Source organism: Chelon labrosus (genome assembly GCF_963514085.1).
Source record: "Chelon labrosus genome assembly, chromosome: 13".
In the NCBI taxonomy this organism is placed as follows: domain Eukaryota; kingdom Metazoa; phylum Chordata; class Actinopteri; order Mugiliformes; family Mugilidae; genus Chelon; species Chelon labrosus.
Window position 1 is genome coordinate 9,399,089 of NC_140346.1, and position 17,471 is coordinate 9,416,559.

General features: G+C 44.0%; 1 protein-coding gene across 1 annotated transcript in view; it reads left to right on the forward strand.

Annotated features, from left to right (window-relative positions):
* LOC311498348 (calsyntenin-2-like) overlaps positions 1 to 17,471 on the forward strand; it is a gene marked incomplete at its 5' end in the record, with an annotated part of 268,748 nt that continues 251,277 nt past the window's right edge. The window contains one exon of the mRNA XM_084558889.1: positions 1 to 64. Within this exon, the coding sequence (XP_084415015.1) occupies positions 1 to 64 (64 nt within the window). The remainder of the gene's footprint in view (positions 65 to 17,471) is intronic.

The window sequence follows — 17,471 nt, forward strand, 5'->3', positions numbered from 1 at the left end:
ATGCTGAGAATAGTCGGCGTGTTGGCTGTAGTGGCTCTGGGGATGAGCGCCGCTCACACCAAAGGTACGGTAGGTGAAGGGCAGCGTGCTCTCTGCGAGTGCGCTACGGCTTTATTAGAGATGCTCAGACAGGCTGGGAGTGTGGATGCAGAGAAATGTCCATCTGATGCAGAAAACTAACACAACTGGCCTGATTGACGTCCTTTCCTCGAGGAAAGAACATGTGTTTTTATCCAGCCGCGTTCCTTTTTGGACTTGTGGAGACGCGCACTTAATAATAACTGTCTAACCATACAGCAACAAATAACAGTTGAGGGTATTAGTTTTTATCTTCTGTCGCATCTCTGCAATAGGTCTGTGGAGACTTAAAGTGTTGCTCAATAAAGAGCTTGCAGTGACCTTATTATGGACTATTTTTGGGTTAATCTCCCGTGGAGCATCACTCTGATATTGATTTGTAGCGATATTTGCAGCGTTGGTCATATTTTGTGTAAAGGCCTGGACGGAGGAGAGACAATCTGTTCCACTGTTACAATCCCGTGGGTCTTTGCTGTATTCTTCTTGACTGATAGCCAAAGGCAGGCAGAGGAAAGTGGAGAAGATGATTTGTGGAGTAAGTTTAATAGTATTGAACTTAACAAACAAAAAAATAATCTCCAAACATGTCTAGTGTAAATGTGCAGTTGAAATGGGCAGAGTATGATTAAAATAATAGTAGCCTTAGTGCACATTTCATCAATAATAAGTTCATTGGAGGCACCCATGTTTAACAGGATCCACACAATTTACTTCTGGATGTTGGTGTCCAAATGTGAAAGCACGACTAAATAACTCCCAAAGCTTGTCTGAGCTGAAACATCCTACTCAGGAAAAGTGAGTGCACTCCTAATATTCTCTCACAACTGCATACTTGCAGATGTACACCAAATATCACTGAATAAAAGTTCAGTCACTGTAGATTATTTGAAATAATTCCTTTCATAGTTCAACCAACTCTTTAAGCTTTCTAAAACCGAGTTTGATGTAAAGAAATCGCTGGTTGGAGCTGTTCAATAACAGCCTCAATTCATCCACAACTCCTTCAAATCCCACAACGTGACAAATAATCTCCAGATCCGCAGATATGTGATAGTGTCACGGATGTGTGCCATTCCGTCTGCAGCTTTCCTTCGCCGCTGAGCTAAATTTAAGTCACCCAGTATCCCCACTGCTGTGGGACTGCTCAGTTCTCTTGCGAGACTGGCATGTGCCGTAGGTGAGCGGGTAAATGCGGCAACAGGTTCGTGCTAATCAACTCCCAGTGGACCGCGGTGGCTCTTTGTGTGCCGCGAAATAACAAGGTGACACCTGTCAGTTCTGTCTGGCAGCTGAGAGACACCATAACTGTGATAAGCTGTTCATCCTCCTTGCCTCCTGACACAGAAAAGAGCCTCCCTGCTGGTCGGCTGGCTGGCTAAAGTGTGTGCCGTCTTTGTTGAGTGTGTGCTTGTGTGTGGAAGGAAAACACGCTCACGGACGTGCTGAAGGCTGTGACCTGGCCCAGAGGTCAAAGTTTTGTCTTATATGCATTTACTTGCAAGCAACAGTGGGGTGGCTATCATGTGCCGCACTCAAGGTGCATGACCAGACACCTGTCAGGGGATATTTGGTATAAACAGGATAAGTTCATACATGTTATATAGCCTGAGCAGGATAGTTGCGTTGTAAGGAAGGATTTATTGTTTTATTCCTATCTGTATCCTGAGCTTGGTTGTGAAGTAAACAAATTAGTGCCAAGTCAATGGGGGTGGAAACACCAAGCACACCATGGTTCTAATTGATTCCCCAAGGCCACTGTACAGAGCAGTTCAATCCAGGAGAAAATAAGAGTGCATTGTCTCTGTCTGTGTGCTATCTGTTGCTTCACTGACCCTCACTGACTTTCCTGTTTCCTGTCACAGCTGGCAGGAAGCAGAACCCGTGAGAAGTGACATTTCCCATTTCTTTGCCCTGATTCTGCGTCTGTGTTTCATTTTCATTTTTTAAATGAAGTAGTGCGTCCTTGTCAGGTGCGGAGAAGGATCTGCCGCTGTAGTGCCAATATGTGAAGCTGTTTCCCAGATAACTTTGAAGCGCCGCTACTCCTGTCATTTTCTGTTTAGCCACCGTTTCATTCCGGGAAAGCGTGGCCGTGCAAGTTGCTTTAATCACCGTCACCCTCCAGACATCCATTCAGGCTCACCATGCACGCGTGCGTGCGTGTGTGTGTTTAAATGTGCCCGTGTCTACTTAGTATTTCTTTCAGAGTTGTCAGTAATCAGAGCTCGAAGCGTTGACACCCGTCTGTGTGTGTGGGTTTGCCGGGGCACGCGCGGGGAGAGGGATAGAGTGCAGCCAGCATGTTGACAGACGCCAAGTATGCAAAAATGGGCGAGGAGGTGATGTCGTTTACAAAGGAATTATTGCATTCGCAGATGCATGCTGTGGCTCAAACGATTTCCCTGGACCGACCGTGTCGCTGCTCGACAGGGAGAATCTTCTGGCAGTGAAGCAGAAAGAGCTATAGAATTTTTGCCAATGCTGCCCGGAGCCCCGCTTTTGTGTAATTCCAAGCAATATGAACTCTGAATTTAGATAGCTCATTACCAGCACAGTGTATTTTAATTCTGCTACCCACTGTGTGACTCTTTGTTGGTGGAACCTTTTTGTTGCTTTATTATATCCAGATAAACACACTGCACATTTTTTTCTGTCAGAAAGCTTGCAAACAGTTAGAACGCAATATTCAGCCTTTGGGAGAGGCCCCTCGGTAACAAGCCACTTTGACGCCTGCAAGTGAAGTCACAGGATTAATTGACACAAGCCTTTCCATATAGTTCTTTTGTGAAGGGAGCTGTATGTGTAAGCTAGCGCTTTTGTGTGCGCGTGTGTCCGAGGGATAAAGAAAGCCAAGAGGATAGTGGTTTCAGGATCCCATTAGCAAATAAAAAGGGGGAGGAGGGGCTGATGTTGACAAAAAAGAAAAAAGAAACAGTCAGATTTATGTCCCCCCTTTGGAGAGAGGAAGTGCATTATGGGAGCACTCTATAAATCCTCCAACGAGGGTGTGACATAGGATGCGGCACAAATCCTGTTCGGGCTGCCGCGGCCAATGGTGCCAGGGCTCAGCAGCATGTAGGAAAACCAGAGATTTCTTTGTTTTTTTATTGTTTTTTTCCCCCCCAAACACTCGCTATTACCTCCTTTTCAAAGCTGCACGCAGCGCCTATGACAAGCAGCAGAGCCTGGTGAAAAGCGCCCAGCCACTGATCCCAGAGCAGCTACACAACCATCAGAGACAAAAGACGGTTTCAGAGTGGATAAGTTGAAGCTATTGTGTTCAAACAAGGAGAAGATGGAAGGCTCTTCTGATCCCACGGATCCGTGGCAAGCATTGTGACTACAGAGTCACACTTTCTTTACAGCATGTTGAACTTTGCTCATTAGCAAACAAATGCTGTTTTTATTGCTAAAGAGAAACCAAGCCTTCTCTTTCTGGCTCAGTGTAGTATGGGATGAGTGCAGAGTAGTCTTGAGTGGGTGTTTGTTGTCTGCTTTTAAACATTCACAGAAAAGCCACGAATGAAAGGAAATTTAGTTTCTGGAAGCTGTTGTCAGATCTCGGCGTAGTAGTGCGCTTATCGGCGGTATTCCTCTGTGGCCTTTACACTTACATTGTCCCTCATCTTTACACTGCTGCACGCCTCTGTTTGTTCTGCCTCCTGTATTCTACCTGTACCGTCTCTTCAGATGTGGGAGGAAGGGGGATTAAGGGAGCCACAGCGTGTGTGAGCGTGCAGATCTGTAGCTGTAGTGGAATGGGTGCACCGTGTACTGAGTAGGTGTCTCATCTCTTCTCTTAACTTCAGTTTTTGTTTGTGTTTTTTCGTGGTCACGGCCGGCCATGGTTGGCGGCAAATATTCAGGCAGCCAAGGCCCATTGATTTGCCCTACAGACAGACAGAGAGGGAGAGAGACAGAGAGAGAGGCCTGACTGGCTGACTGGAAAAGAAGTAATAGGCAGATATGGGAGTGGAGCACAGCGGAGAGGTTAGACTGGACCCTAAAATCGTATCTCTTGATCTTCACCAGCAGATGCTAGCCAGTGTTTCCCCTCCCATTATATGTTGTTATTTATCTTAGTTACATGACGGCATGTCATTTCTGTCTCTACGTGGTTTACAATTCTCCTCTGCTCACTGTATCGCCCACGGCACCCCAAAACAGTAACTGTACTGTACGATTTCACAAGAATACTTTTGGTTGACAGTAGCCACCACGATCTTCTGGTCATAAAAGCCCAACTAAGGCTGGGAGAACAGAACCCATGACAATATCAGATAGACCAAGGTTGTGTTTTGCCGCTTTGACGTAGGATAATGGACGCTCCACACTGTATATGTGCTGTACCGAACGTGTTATTTCGCAACTACTGGCGGTTATATTTGCGATGAGAGCTTTCACTCTTCTTTACACAGAACTGGATTGTTGGATGGGATCAAGGTTCCTCTACGCCAAACCCCGAAAAACATTTTATTTATGATTGTGCACGGATGCATCACCAACAACCTTCCCCTTATAGTTTCCATGAGGTCGAAAAAAAAAGAAAAAAAAAGAAAAGAAAAAAAGTATTGAGGGTTGCACTTTTTTTCCACTGCAACGATTATTCTAGGGCTGCAACAAAAGATTAGTTTTTGATAAATCTATCAATTAGAGTAGTCGATGAATCATTTGGTTAACTTTTAATCAAACATTTTCTCATATTTGAACATAAAATCTATGAATGCAGAAACCATTTCTAACTTTTACCTCACAATACTATTCATCACAAACGTTAAGATTTGTGCACTGTGGACCTAATTAGGGAAATATTGTGTTATTAATTAATGTAGATTGATTTGAGTATGATTTAACTTCAGTGACTTTGTGCTGATTCTTCTTAGGTATTTGCCAGGATTATTTATCTGCAAAACGTTGCTTACACCCACATAGAGACACAATAATGGAATCCTACGCTATTTAGTTTCACTGGCCTCGGTGCACAAAACGCAGTTTAAAAGTTGCGAATGCACTTGCAAGCGGCATTGCTTTACTAATCATTAGCATCTGCTCTAGGGCGTCTTCATTGAGTTTTTGTCTGAAACACAATAGATGAGGATGCAACCACTCCTCTCGGGCACTTTGGGTGGTCAGCGTTACAAAATGTAATGTCTGTGGAGAACTGTGCATGCATACATAAAAGAGGGAAGTCTGGATGTTGACTTTCACCTCATGCTGATTTTCAAGTAATTATTATCTTATGTCCTTGTATGTGTGTGTGCCGTCACTGCACTGCTGCACTTACTCCCCACTTCTCCCGGATAATCAAGTTTGCAAAGTTGTTTTAAGTGTCTTGCCAGACTCTTACAAAGCTCCCCTGTTGATTGGCTCTCATGGCCTGCGTTGCCTGCAATAGACACCACAGACAAGGGCTCTCCAGGATATTCGAGGGACTCCTTCTGCCACCATCTTCAGTCCTCCGTTCATCCATTTGGTGCTGTTTTCCAATCACTTACCTCTAGTCCAATCTCTCCAGCGGACTCGCTTCTATTTTTCAGCGCGGGGTGATGACACATTGTGAGACACACACACTCACACTGATGAGTGGCAAAGGGTTACGCAGACAGATAGCGCCTGACCTGTCCCTCTCCACCAGCTGGGTCTGGCCGACCTCAGAGGAAATGATCAGAGGGAGAAGGTAGCGAGAATTATGGGACGAGTGAGAGAAGAGAGGGTCAGAGAGAAAGCCGCAGATCTTCGTCTCTGTGACTCATAAATCTTCACAGACGACAAGTGGAGCACTCGGAGTTGAGTGCAGACTTTTCGAATGGACGTTCAGACAGCTCAGAGTGGCTCTGCTTTCAGTTCTGGCATTTTCTTTGTCTGACAGTGATCTTCTGTCCAGCCGTACATTTCCTTCTTGTAATAAACAGATTTTCATCTGGCTGAAACCTCGGGCTGAATAAAAATGAACTCTGCTTTTACAGGTCATATATTGATTTTGTCTTCTTAATTAACTGTAACTTTAAATATAAAGTTGAACAGTTTAATCTTTAGGGGACTAGGGGGATTATATTTTGGCCTGGACCAGTTGCCAGGCAACAATCGGAGACTGTAGGATGTTACTGATTGTGCCCAAAAAGAAGCCGTCTAATGTTTTAAAGTGTCTCTTTTATGGGTGAACAAACTAGATAAAATCTGTTCTTCAGTGAACTTCTGATGTGCTTGTGGGTGGATTTGTTACCTCTGTGCTGGCTACCTGTGCTCCTGTGTTTCCAGTCTTTATACCAGTGCTAAGCTAAACGGGTTGTTCTGTTCATCTGAGTGATGTTGACTGAATCTCTGCTGCAAGGCCAATGCAGTTATTTCACAAAAAAAAACTATTCCTTTAAGGAAGAATGAATAATGATCAGAATAATGAAAAGGAGAAAATCAAAATGGCATATTTGTGTTTGGTCTTCTGTTGTGTTGGTTTTATTCTATGCTCACCTCCCCATAATGCTACACATTAAGAGCTGGAGCAAGACTGCTGCGGTATCACTGCTAAGGACATCTCCATATTCAGGTCAACCCTGTATCAGCACTGCAAGCAGCAACACATGCTCCTCATTGCCAGTCTGCACACACAACCCCATTAGAAACCGTCAGCGGCGCGTATTTGCTAATGGTTTGCAAGGTTGATGATTATCCACAGGTACTGGGCTGCCCGTACACACATATTAATCAGGCGGTAATTGTTATTTTCTTCATTAGTCTACGATCCCTCTAAGCCTAACACAAACACCAACACACAAGCACACGCAGCACACAAGCGGTCCCTGTGTAATTTCGCCTTGATGATTGTGTTAAGTGCTCATCACTTCCGTGTCTGTTCTCCTAACTGTGCTCAATTTCAATTAATCCGTCCATTTCCCTCATGAAGGCAACAGTTGTCATCCCATATGTTAGCCACTTACAGGCTGAGCAGAAGCTGGCCAAGCTTAGACCTAATGCATACTACCAAACATTCATGTACGTGCACAAACAAACAACACTTTACACTGCTTTCCTGCAGACACACACGTAAATATAACCAAGTTGAAACTAGGCTCTGTGGCTGTTAAAACTCAGCAGGAGGTTCACTGGTGTGTTTGCAGCAATAAAATGAATGTTATTTAGTGCTGCTTCTTGTGAGTTACACTACCAGCATCTGCACTCCTGATGCTGGTATTACTTACTGTCACTCTTGCGCAGTGGATGTGACGGGTAGTAATTGGAGACGAGGTCTGTCTAGATTAAAGCAGTTTACCTACATTATTTCTGTTCCGCTAATGTCAAAGAACTGCTTCTTTCTTTTCATGTTCACTGATTTATGAGTCATTATCTGTTTCTAAAGCACAAAGATTTGGATACCAAACATTTTGCCTCGCTTGACACACTTATCCTGTGGGGCCGTGAGAGTTGTAAAAAAAAATAAAAAAAATAAGTACAGTGTATAATCGGACATTTTCTTGTAACTGGTGGAGGAAGAGCAGAGCATAGTAGTAATTAATCGAATATCGTGGCTCCGCGTGGCTCCAATCTGCGCAGACTCCAAAGTTACAAGATGGCGCTGCCTGTATCCCCAGGAATTAGTGTCAGTTTGGCCAATGCACGGAAGTGGCTACATATTGTCTAGATTTATACAGTCCATGGGTTATACACAGACAGAAATGCCTGGCGCTGTCCTTGGTGCTGAAATGAACCAATGACCCTCGGCTACAAAGTGCATTGATAGAGCTATCCGTTGTGCTGAAAGCAGAGTCACTGGAAGATTGTGTGCTTCCATTAGCCTATGCCTCAGCATGAGTTAGAATCTGCATACACCAGAGTGTAGTAATACTGGAAGTCGGTGGGGGTGGAGCGGGGGTTGGAGAAATGTGAGAACACACCAGGGACCTGACAGCCTGTCACAGCTATGATAACGCTGAGCAGTGATTGATGAGTGACAGATGGACGGGTGTAAATGACCGGGAAATGTGCAGCATCTCAATGACGACGCCAAGCAGTACCGTTTTAACATTTGGCCCCTGTATAGTGAGACATGAGACTAGCGTAGGAACGATGGGATATATATGAGTTAAATGCTCCAAAATCCTAATTTCCCAGTAAGCTTTTTGTCATGAATGGTGAGATCCTACATGGACACACACCTGTCTGCCAAACTTTGGGTTATTTCACATGAATTGTCTGTATTTGTGCTCTACTCATTTAATTTAAAGTTTGAAAGATGTCACCCTTGAAATCTGATAATTGCCGGTTGCATGGCGGTTGCATGGGTTGCAGTTTTTTGTTTAAATAAAAAATCTGGGTTGAGTTGGAAAGAAATGAGCTTACAGACCTTGGTAGTCTAATCATTGTGCTTGGATTTCGTCGAAGAAGAAGCATTCATAGACAATATCACTAGTCCTCCTGTTTATTCAGAAATATCTCGCATAAAGCTACGCTTAGTACTAGGACGACAACGGATCAGTTTTATAAGTGAGTTCTGATTTGTACAAGGACACGTGCTGTATATGTTTGTGCATGGCATTGTACGTAGTAATCTGGTCAACTGTACGACTCATGCGCTCATGTGATCCCACCTTTAAGTATGTAGTTCAGAACCTAATTTTCAATTTTTAAATAAGAAGCAGTGTTTAAGAATGTAAAAGTCAGACGTGTGTGAGTGTGTACTCTTTCTTTATGTGTCCACAAAGCCAAGTACCATTAGTGTTCAAGCAGTCTGAAATGCATAGACGGGCTCTTTGGTTGTATTGTCAAGCCACTATAGAAATGTAGGTACAATAACACAGCAGTCCTGCAGCTTTGTGATGTGGGGAATCATGTGCGCCATGTTTGTGTGTATGTGTGTGTGTACTGACATGAAAAAAGTCCTTCATTGGTATTTGTTCGCTCCCATGCACGCACATCAGCGCACAAACACACACGCGTACACACTTGTGCAGGTGGGGCGTTTGAACAGGTGGGGAACTGCTTTGTGCAGAGGGCTTGTCACGGATGCAGCGATTTTATCCTCCTGCCGTAACTGGGCCACTGGTACACACACTCACACGCGCACACGCTCCGAGCTCCTCCTCTGTAAAGGTGCATCCCAGTTCCCTGTGGCCGTTACACAGGCTCAATAATTGCATCTGGATATGTGTGTGTATACCTCCATATGTGTGCGCGGGTGTATGTTTACCTGCGTCTAGGTCAGATCCTGAGGGATGCGAACTCTCTGCTGGGTTGTTTCATTTTTTAACGGGATGCTCAGGGCCTCATTTGTCTCTGTGTGTTTTGGGAGAAATCACCAAGGTGCTCCAATCTCCACTGCGAGGAGAGAGAGAGAAAGAGAGAGAGAGAGAGCATATTGAGAGTACCTGTCAGCTCTGATACGAACCCAACACACTCAAGTAGTTAGTGCAAAACACACAATTTGTCATCATTTCAAACCAGCAAGTCCCCACATGTTTATTGCGATTTAGACGAGCTGTCACATTGCTCCTTCACTCCATATTTGTGTCCTGTATCTCTTCACGCGGCGCTCCGGTCCTGCTGCTGACAGCAGCCTGGCTGTAGCAGCTCCCCCCGTGTTCACGGGAGGAGGATCTGGGTCACTGTGTGCCCCATCCTCCTCCTCCCACCGCTTAGCATCCTCTCACTCCCCCTTGTTCATCTATTGTTCTATCTGCCTCCATCTAACCCTCATCCGTGTCTTTTCCTTGTCTGTCTTCGTCTAATCTGGGAGCCAACAGTATCAGAAATTCAATCTCTCTGCTTTTTTCTTTATGTTTTTTCAATCTATGGTCCTCATCTTTTCCCGTGCTCCCACTGGGTTTTTCTTGGTGTAGCTTTAGCGTGGAGGTAATTACCGATGGCGAGGCTTAGCGAGGTCTTATCACACTGTTCTCTCTTTCCCTCTGGATCTGTCTCTCGTATTTCTCTTTCTTGTTGAGTTTCTGCTTCTTTCACCGGGACCCCGTGGAGATTCTCCTTTTGGAAGGACATTGGGTTAAGGACATTTAACAGCTAAAAATGTAATCCAGCCGTGGTTTTAGTTCTGCCCTTAGAGTACAGTAGCTTCTGTTGACTTAATTAGGACGGGCTTTATCAATGCTAAACGTGTCCTGAAGAGACTCAGGAGTGAAGCAAAAACATTCACCATAACACACAAAGCATATACACTATATAGAGCTCCAGGCCTCATGTGACTTTTTTTGTTGACACCACCATATTGGCAGCAAAACTCTGAGGAAAAATGAATGAAGCCAGCGCTGATTTCAGGCCGTCAGAGCTTACTGCGCACTTTAAACAGATAGAAATTGACCAATACAAGGCAAAACTTGACAGATTATATATATCACGGACCCTTATCATGGCCCAGGTATGCTTTCAATGCCTGAAAAAAATGTTCCTGGATTATCTGTATCCGTAAAAACTCCGGAATTTTTCTGAGGAGGTTCATGACAGTAACGCAACTACTATAACAAGTAACTGTTTAATCCCGAATTTCTTTCTCATTGTGAGTAGTTTCAGTGCTGAATGAACAACATCCCTTTGTAATTCACGTAAACATCAGCCTAAATTGCCTTTATGAAAAGAAATCTGTTGGACATCGTGTTAAAAACATGCTAAATAAACAAGACTTGGAAAACGCTGGATTCTGTATCTGATATTAAGTGATCGCTACACAAGCCAAATCTGCTTCTTGAGGGTTCCCACCACTCCGTTTGCTCCTTGCGCATTTTATTGCAGGAATCCTATAAAACAATTTCCCCTTTACTTGTCCCCACTACTGGCATCCTGGGGCACAACAGCTCTCGACCATTTTTGGATGTAACTGGTACAAGGACAAGTTAGTTAGTTGCTCGCAGTTGTCAACCGAAAAGTAATTCGAAAAGCGAGCGTTCCTGCCAATATGGCGGTGTTGTGATTGCTGGTGTAGGGTGACGTCAGCTACAGGACCTCTATTGTACATATTTTTCTGCCAAACTTACATAAAACCATGAACACAGAGTCATCCTTATCCTCCTTCCCCTAAAGCATGCACATCCTACGGACATTGCAGGCTGCAAGCTATTAATAGAGTGGTAAATAATAAAAGTGCTTTAATCATAAATTAAACACACAAAAACAGTCGATAGGAGAAACTCACACACTCTCCCCTTTCTGTTTGTCCCCCAAATCTCCTTCACTCTCCCTGGCCTCTATTTGAATATCTTGTCTGTTGGATACACTGCATGTTAACATGGATACGTGTGTGTGTGTGTGAAGGTGTGTGAAGGTCACTCATTTTTCACTCAACCAGCACATCATTATTAAATCATGAGTCCACCCCGACTCATTCTCCACTCCTGCTCGTTCACTGCTTGGTTCTCCCATTGTGTTGGGTTTATGTTTCTGTTTTTTGTTGCCAGTTCGCGCATGCCGGAAGTCAGGCGTTTTTTGGTTTGTTCATGCATGTACGTCTGTGTGTGTGTGGGTCCCCATGAGTTCTCATTACGGTGAGAGTGGATGGCCGAGCCCAGGCCTAACATCTGTCTCTGAGAGTGGAGGGGCCCCACACCGAGCCCTTAGCCAGGGAGCATCCAGAGACTGCTTTCTGCTGAATAACAAGCCACACCGCCGCACATCGCTCTGCAGAAAAGTTCACTTCTCCACTCCAAATCAGCTCTTAAATGCAAATCTCTTTTGCTCATAGCATTTTAACGTCACGCCACAGATAAATAAGTCCATCCAAGAGACACTGATTTCAAGCACCAGGTTTCTGAGAATAAGGTTGCAAATTATCCACAATAATTTCTAATTATTTCCCATTTTTAAGCATTATACAAATATTTAATCAATGATGTGTCCCGCATCTACTGTATAGTAGCAGATAGAACTGATTATTAATATATTTGTCAAGCACTGTAACCCCTGTTGGCACACGTAAGTAGTGAACATATAATTGCTTAATTAATTACCGTATAGTAAAACACAGGACTACATTATAGGTTGACAAATATGTTTGGTATAATATAGACATGGGTTGTCCAAACCTTTTCACTGAGTGCCACATGCAGAAAAATATACGAAGAGCACGGACTCCACAAGCCCTCTGAAGGTCTTATGTGGTATCAGGCACCGTTGCTTTCACAGCAGATCTTTTAAGTCCTGCAAGTTGCGAGGTGGGCCTTCCATGAATCCAAATCAGAGTCCTGTGCACCTGCTGTAGGGGTTTTCAACATAAAACAGGTGTCAGCATGTAAACTCTGACTGGCTCCGTGATGCACCGTGCATTCTGAAACCTTTCTATCATTGCCAGCCTTAAGTTCACCTGCTGACTGTTTCGGTAGGTGCTTACCATTGCACAGAGAGAACTCTCTTTGTTAAGACGTGGTGCTCTGGAGATGTTCTGACTCAAGCTCACCAACACAATTCGGTTCATCAAATCCTTATGCCTTCCCATTTTAGTTGGTTGTAGTTATAATTATAGTGTAAGATTAATCTTTCAATTATCTGTACGAGCTCTCAGCTGCTAGTGTGAGTTTCATTGCAAACAAAACAAATCGACTCCCAGTCGGCAGTGCAACCAGGGCAAAAGGTTTCAGAGCTTCTCACAACAGATAACAGATTAGAGTGAAAGGCAGATGGGAAGAAAAGATCCATGTTTGTCCTGTGGAGTAAAGACAAAGAGGAAATAAACACAGTGACACCCACCAGAGAGCGAGGACACACTTCAACGCTGTCATTTCAAAGAAACGCCTGAGCTAAAGAAAAGTGGGCCCTTAACTTAAGAGAAACACAAATGACTACACAGACAACCTTTAATATTTAAAGCGACCTCAAATAATATGACAAAGCGGTGCTGGGGAACGTTTGGATGTCTTCTTGCTTGTGACTAAAGCTTGATTTTTTTTCTTTTCTTCTTCTGTACACATAAAAACGATTTTTGAGTGTTCCTGTTTTTATCAATAGAACTGAAATGTATTATACGAAGCTGAACACACACTATTTGTTTTAGAGCCGTCCAGCCTCACCAGCGCTGGAGTTTTGCTATCTGGGAAGCTGGAGTAGTTGTGGTTTTGCTCTAGAATACCTTAGTGGCATCTGGCAGGGATGGCATTATTTTACTTTTTTGCACTGTTCCTACGTACTGAAACAAGCAAACCCAATTATCTAGTGAATTTGGAGGCCAGGTCAACTCCTTGTGCTGTTCTTCATGTTTTTTTAGTTGTTTAAAGCTTTTTTGTGTGTGCCTGTGTCAGGCTGCATCCTGCTGGGGATGGCTGCTGCCATCAAGGAGTGTCATTGCCATGGGGTGGGGGTGCCTGGCCTGGTCTAGGTGGGTGGTACATGTCTAAGTAACACCCACACGAATGCCAGGTGCAAGATGATGTTATTTACTTCTCCTGTCAGTGGTTTTAATGTTGTGGCTGATCTGTTGTACATTACATGCAAGCAGAAAAGAGCACATAGCAGCTAGACTGGGTACAAAGTCGCCAGTGTCATCGACACACCAAGTCGCTCCCTGCGACAATTATCTGCTCCATTCACACACAGGCGCAACAGGACATTACAATGACTTTGTACAATGCAGCTGGCAGGATAAAGTCTGTTTAATTTCCTGTCCAAGTGATTCAGACATTTGCGTTATCACATGCTGCTGTCCAAGGTGATAACTGGAAAACTTCTGTGCTACAATCATGTGTGAAAAGGGGCTTATGTTGCATGTAGAACTTGATTGTCTACAAAAAATGATTAAGCACTTAGAATTAAAAACGCCCGAATTGAAGACTGTCATACAAATCTATCTAATAATGCAAGGAGCGTCTGTCTGTGTGTCTGTTTGTCTGTGGCACGCATATCTCGCGAACCGTTGGCCCGATGGATTTGAAACTGGGCAGGTGTCTCGCTACGGGCACGAAGATGTGTGCCCGAAGTTTGACGTTGTTTGGATAAGAAATGTAAAATATATCGGTAAAATAGGTTTTCTCCGCTCTACTATTTCCACTACTCCGGTTGCCATGGCATCAAAAACAGCCACTTTCAGAAAATCACCAAAAACGGAGAGGAAGAGGCGGAGCATGCGCACAAATCTTGAGCACTGTTTACAAATCGGCTTTAGAAGAAACCAAACTCAAAGAGAAATGATATTTTGCCCTGGTAACCCTAATAGGCTCAATATCTTCTCCGGCAGGAAAACTAGCATGTAGTCCGCCATCTATCTATAAATCAAGAAGCGTCTGTGTGTGTGTGTGTGTGTGTGTGTGTGTGTCTGTGGCACGCATATCTCGCGAACCGTTGGCCCGATTGATTTGAAACTGGGCAGGTGTCTCGCTACGGGCACGAAGATGTGCATTGCTAAGTTTGACGTTGTTTGGATAAGAAATGTAAAATATATCGGTAAAATAGGTTTTCTCCGCTCTAATATTTCCACTAATCCTCATACACAGCACCTGTAGGCTCCCACTATAGGAATACATACTTCCGACGGGCACTGCACTAGTATGTATAAAGCATAAGTCAGTTGTTATAATTGATACTGAAAGGGAAATGGTTGCAGTGAGTCTTTGTTTTGCTTTACCTTCTGTTGCCTTCACCCTCAACAAACTCTGGCAGCATCAGAAATAAGTAATGGAAATAACTGTTCTTCCAGACCCCATATTATGTCTATACCAATCCACTTACATTTATAAAGTTGCACATCAGCCACACTGTAGCTTACCAGAAATAAAACTCGCTTTCATAAGTACATTTGTTGGATCTGTTACATCTGCATGGGTTCTCTCCAGGTACTCCGGCTTCCTCCCACCATCCAAAGACATGCTCCTTAGGTTAATTGGTGATTCTAAATTTCTGTAGGTGTACATGTGAGTGTGAATGCTTGTCTGTCTTTCTGTGTTAACCCTGAGATAGACTGGAGACCTGTCCAGGGTGTACCCAACCTCTCGCCCGATGACAGCTGGGATAGGCTCCAGCAGACCCCGCGACCCTTCACAGGAACAAGCGGTTACAGAAGATGAATGAATGTAAAACAGTGACTCGTTCCCACACTTAACTGACATTATCATGTCAAAAAGCGCTGCTCCTCCTATCATCCAGAATGTATAATTATTAATAGGGATTCGTTAGTGCTATCATCTACTTTGTAGTCAATTCAACACCAGCTATCCCCATCTGACTTTTACACAGGTAGTCAGGCAGGGACATGTCCAGTGGCTGGTGTTGAATCGATTGCAAAGTAGATGATAGCACTAACGCATCCCTGACATGTCCAATGTGAAAAATCTGAAAGACAATGTCAATAAACCGTGATTAAAATTTAAATTGAAGCTGCAAATGATCTGTCTTAGCGTCTCACCACCTCCATTCTGATGAGTCACCCGAGAAGATACCGGGAACATATGAAGCAACCCGTCTCTGCCTTGTAAGTGCAAAGAAATATCCACTTTCTAATAGTTCGCTGCATCTCAAAATCACACTAATGTTGCCATAATACGCACACAGCTGCTGCCTTTCTCTCTCTCTCTGTCTCGTTGTGTCTTCTCTTAGCCTCTCACTCTCATGCACACACATGCGCCATCAAATATCAATGAGTCCTCTGCTTTTATGCTATGCTGTGGGTCCCCCAAACAAATAGATTATATCTAGCTGTGTGGCATTTCCCAGGTGGTATTTTCAAGCACTCGAGCGTTGGCCACCTGATGCTCAACAACATATGAAATAGCTGTTTGTATGTGTGTGTGTGTGTGTGAGAGAGAGAGAGATACACCAGGCCCTGCTATTGTACGCCCTCTGAGTCGTTCTCAGTCCTGGTGAGTCTCTCTCCATCTGTTTGAATAGTGACAGTTCTCCCCTGCTGCTTAAGCCAAGAGGGTTGAACACCTGTAGAGGAGCGCTAACGCACACACACACACACACACACACACACACACACACACCACATTCACGCATTCACACACGCTTGCATACAGACACATCTGCTGATTCTCTCCTCCACCTCTGACTCGCTCCCCATCTTTTTTATTTATTTTTTTACTCTCGGCTACTTCTTATTCACCGACCTCCAGTTTGTATCTCTCTCCTTGTGTTTGTGTGTGTTTGTTGCCGTTTGCGTTGTGGAGCGCCGCTGTGTGGCAAATGACTTGTCCCCGGCTGGGTGGGTAATTTTCCAGTGGCATTGGTGCTTTCATCCATTCAGTCTCTGTGTGTGCTGCGTTTATGAATTGACATCGTAATCACGCCTTTGCCACTTTCTCTCCATTTCCAGCACCCTGGGAGGCGAGGCGGGAGGGTTTCAGGTTTATATGCAGATGCTGGGGGGGGGGGGATCGGCGACGGAGTGTTGCAAGGGGGCAGGAGAGGTAGAAGAGAACAGGGGAGTGAATGACTGACAGGTTGAAATTGAAATCGGAAGAAAGGCCAGGAGGAAGAGCGACACAGAGCCAGTGGGGGCAGGACGTGGAGTGAAGTTGAGAAAATTGAGAGATTTTGTTGAATAACATTTAAAGATGGCCATCTGTTGAATTTGTATATGGATAAGTGTAGAATAAATAGAATTCCGAATCCGTTGACATTTAACATTTGCAGCAGCTTGTGCTTGACATCTAAAGACTTGTCAGTGGTTGGCTTGCAGAAAAATACCACTGTATCAAGCCATGAGGAGAACAAGCTTTAAATGCCCTTGAGTGTCTGAGAAAGTTGGCATTTGTACACGTTCTTGCACATTTTTCTGCGTGACTATACACCAGCCTGCTCCACTCCAGTCCAGCAGGTGGTGATAAAACAGAACATTGTACAACAACAATAACTGCGTATTTAACAGGTAAGTGCCACGCTGCATCAACGATGGGCATGGATGAGATTCAAGCCACGCTGCTGCTGATCTTGCTGCTGTACAAACGGGGTCATTGTGTCAATGGTGGAAAAAGACACAAACAGCAGCAGCAGCAAAGCGGATTCGCTATGCCAAACATGCTTGACCTAAAGTAAACAAAGAGATTATATGAGACACTGCAGAGACTGCGAGATAATGCTCATCATTCAGCTATACTGTAGTGCCCCCAGAGCAGGCAGAGTAAAAAGATTTTTATGGAACTCAATGCAGATGGAAACACAGTAAATGCCCCTGAAGGTTCCTAGTCCATTGGGAAATTCCATTCAAACATCCACCCATTTACAAGAGGGAGTAACTGAGAAATCTGAATGCATTGAAATGATCACACACTGATTAGGCATAACATTATGACCTGATTCCCAGTTATATTATAAGATAATAGACTAATTGTGAAAAGCTCTACATGGCTATGTGTATGCCATTGTTGCAAAGATCTTTTTATAACTTTAGACTGAACGTAGCTGAGGGTAGAAGATCAGTAACATTCATCCACACCATCTATCATATATAATGACTACTGTTTTTGTATTGA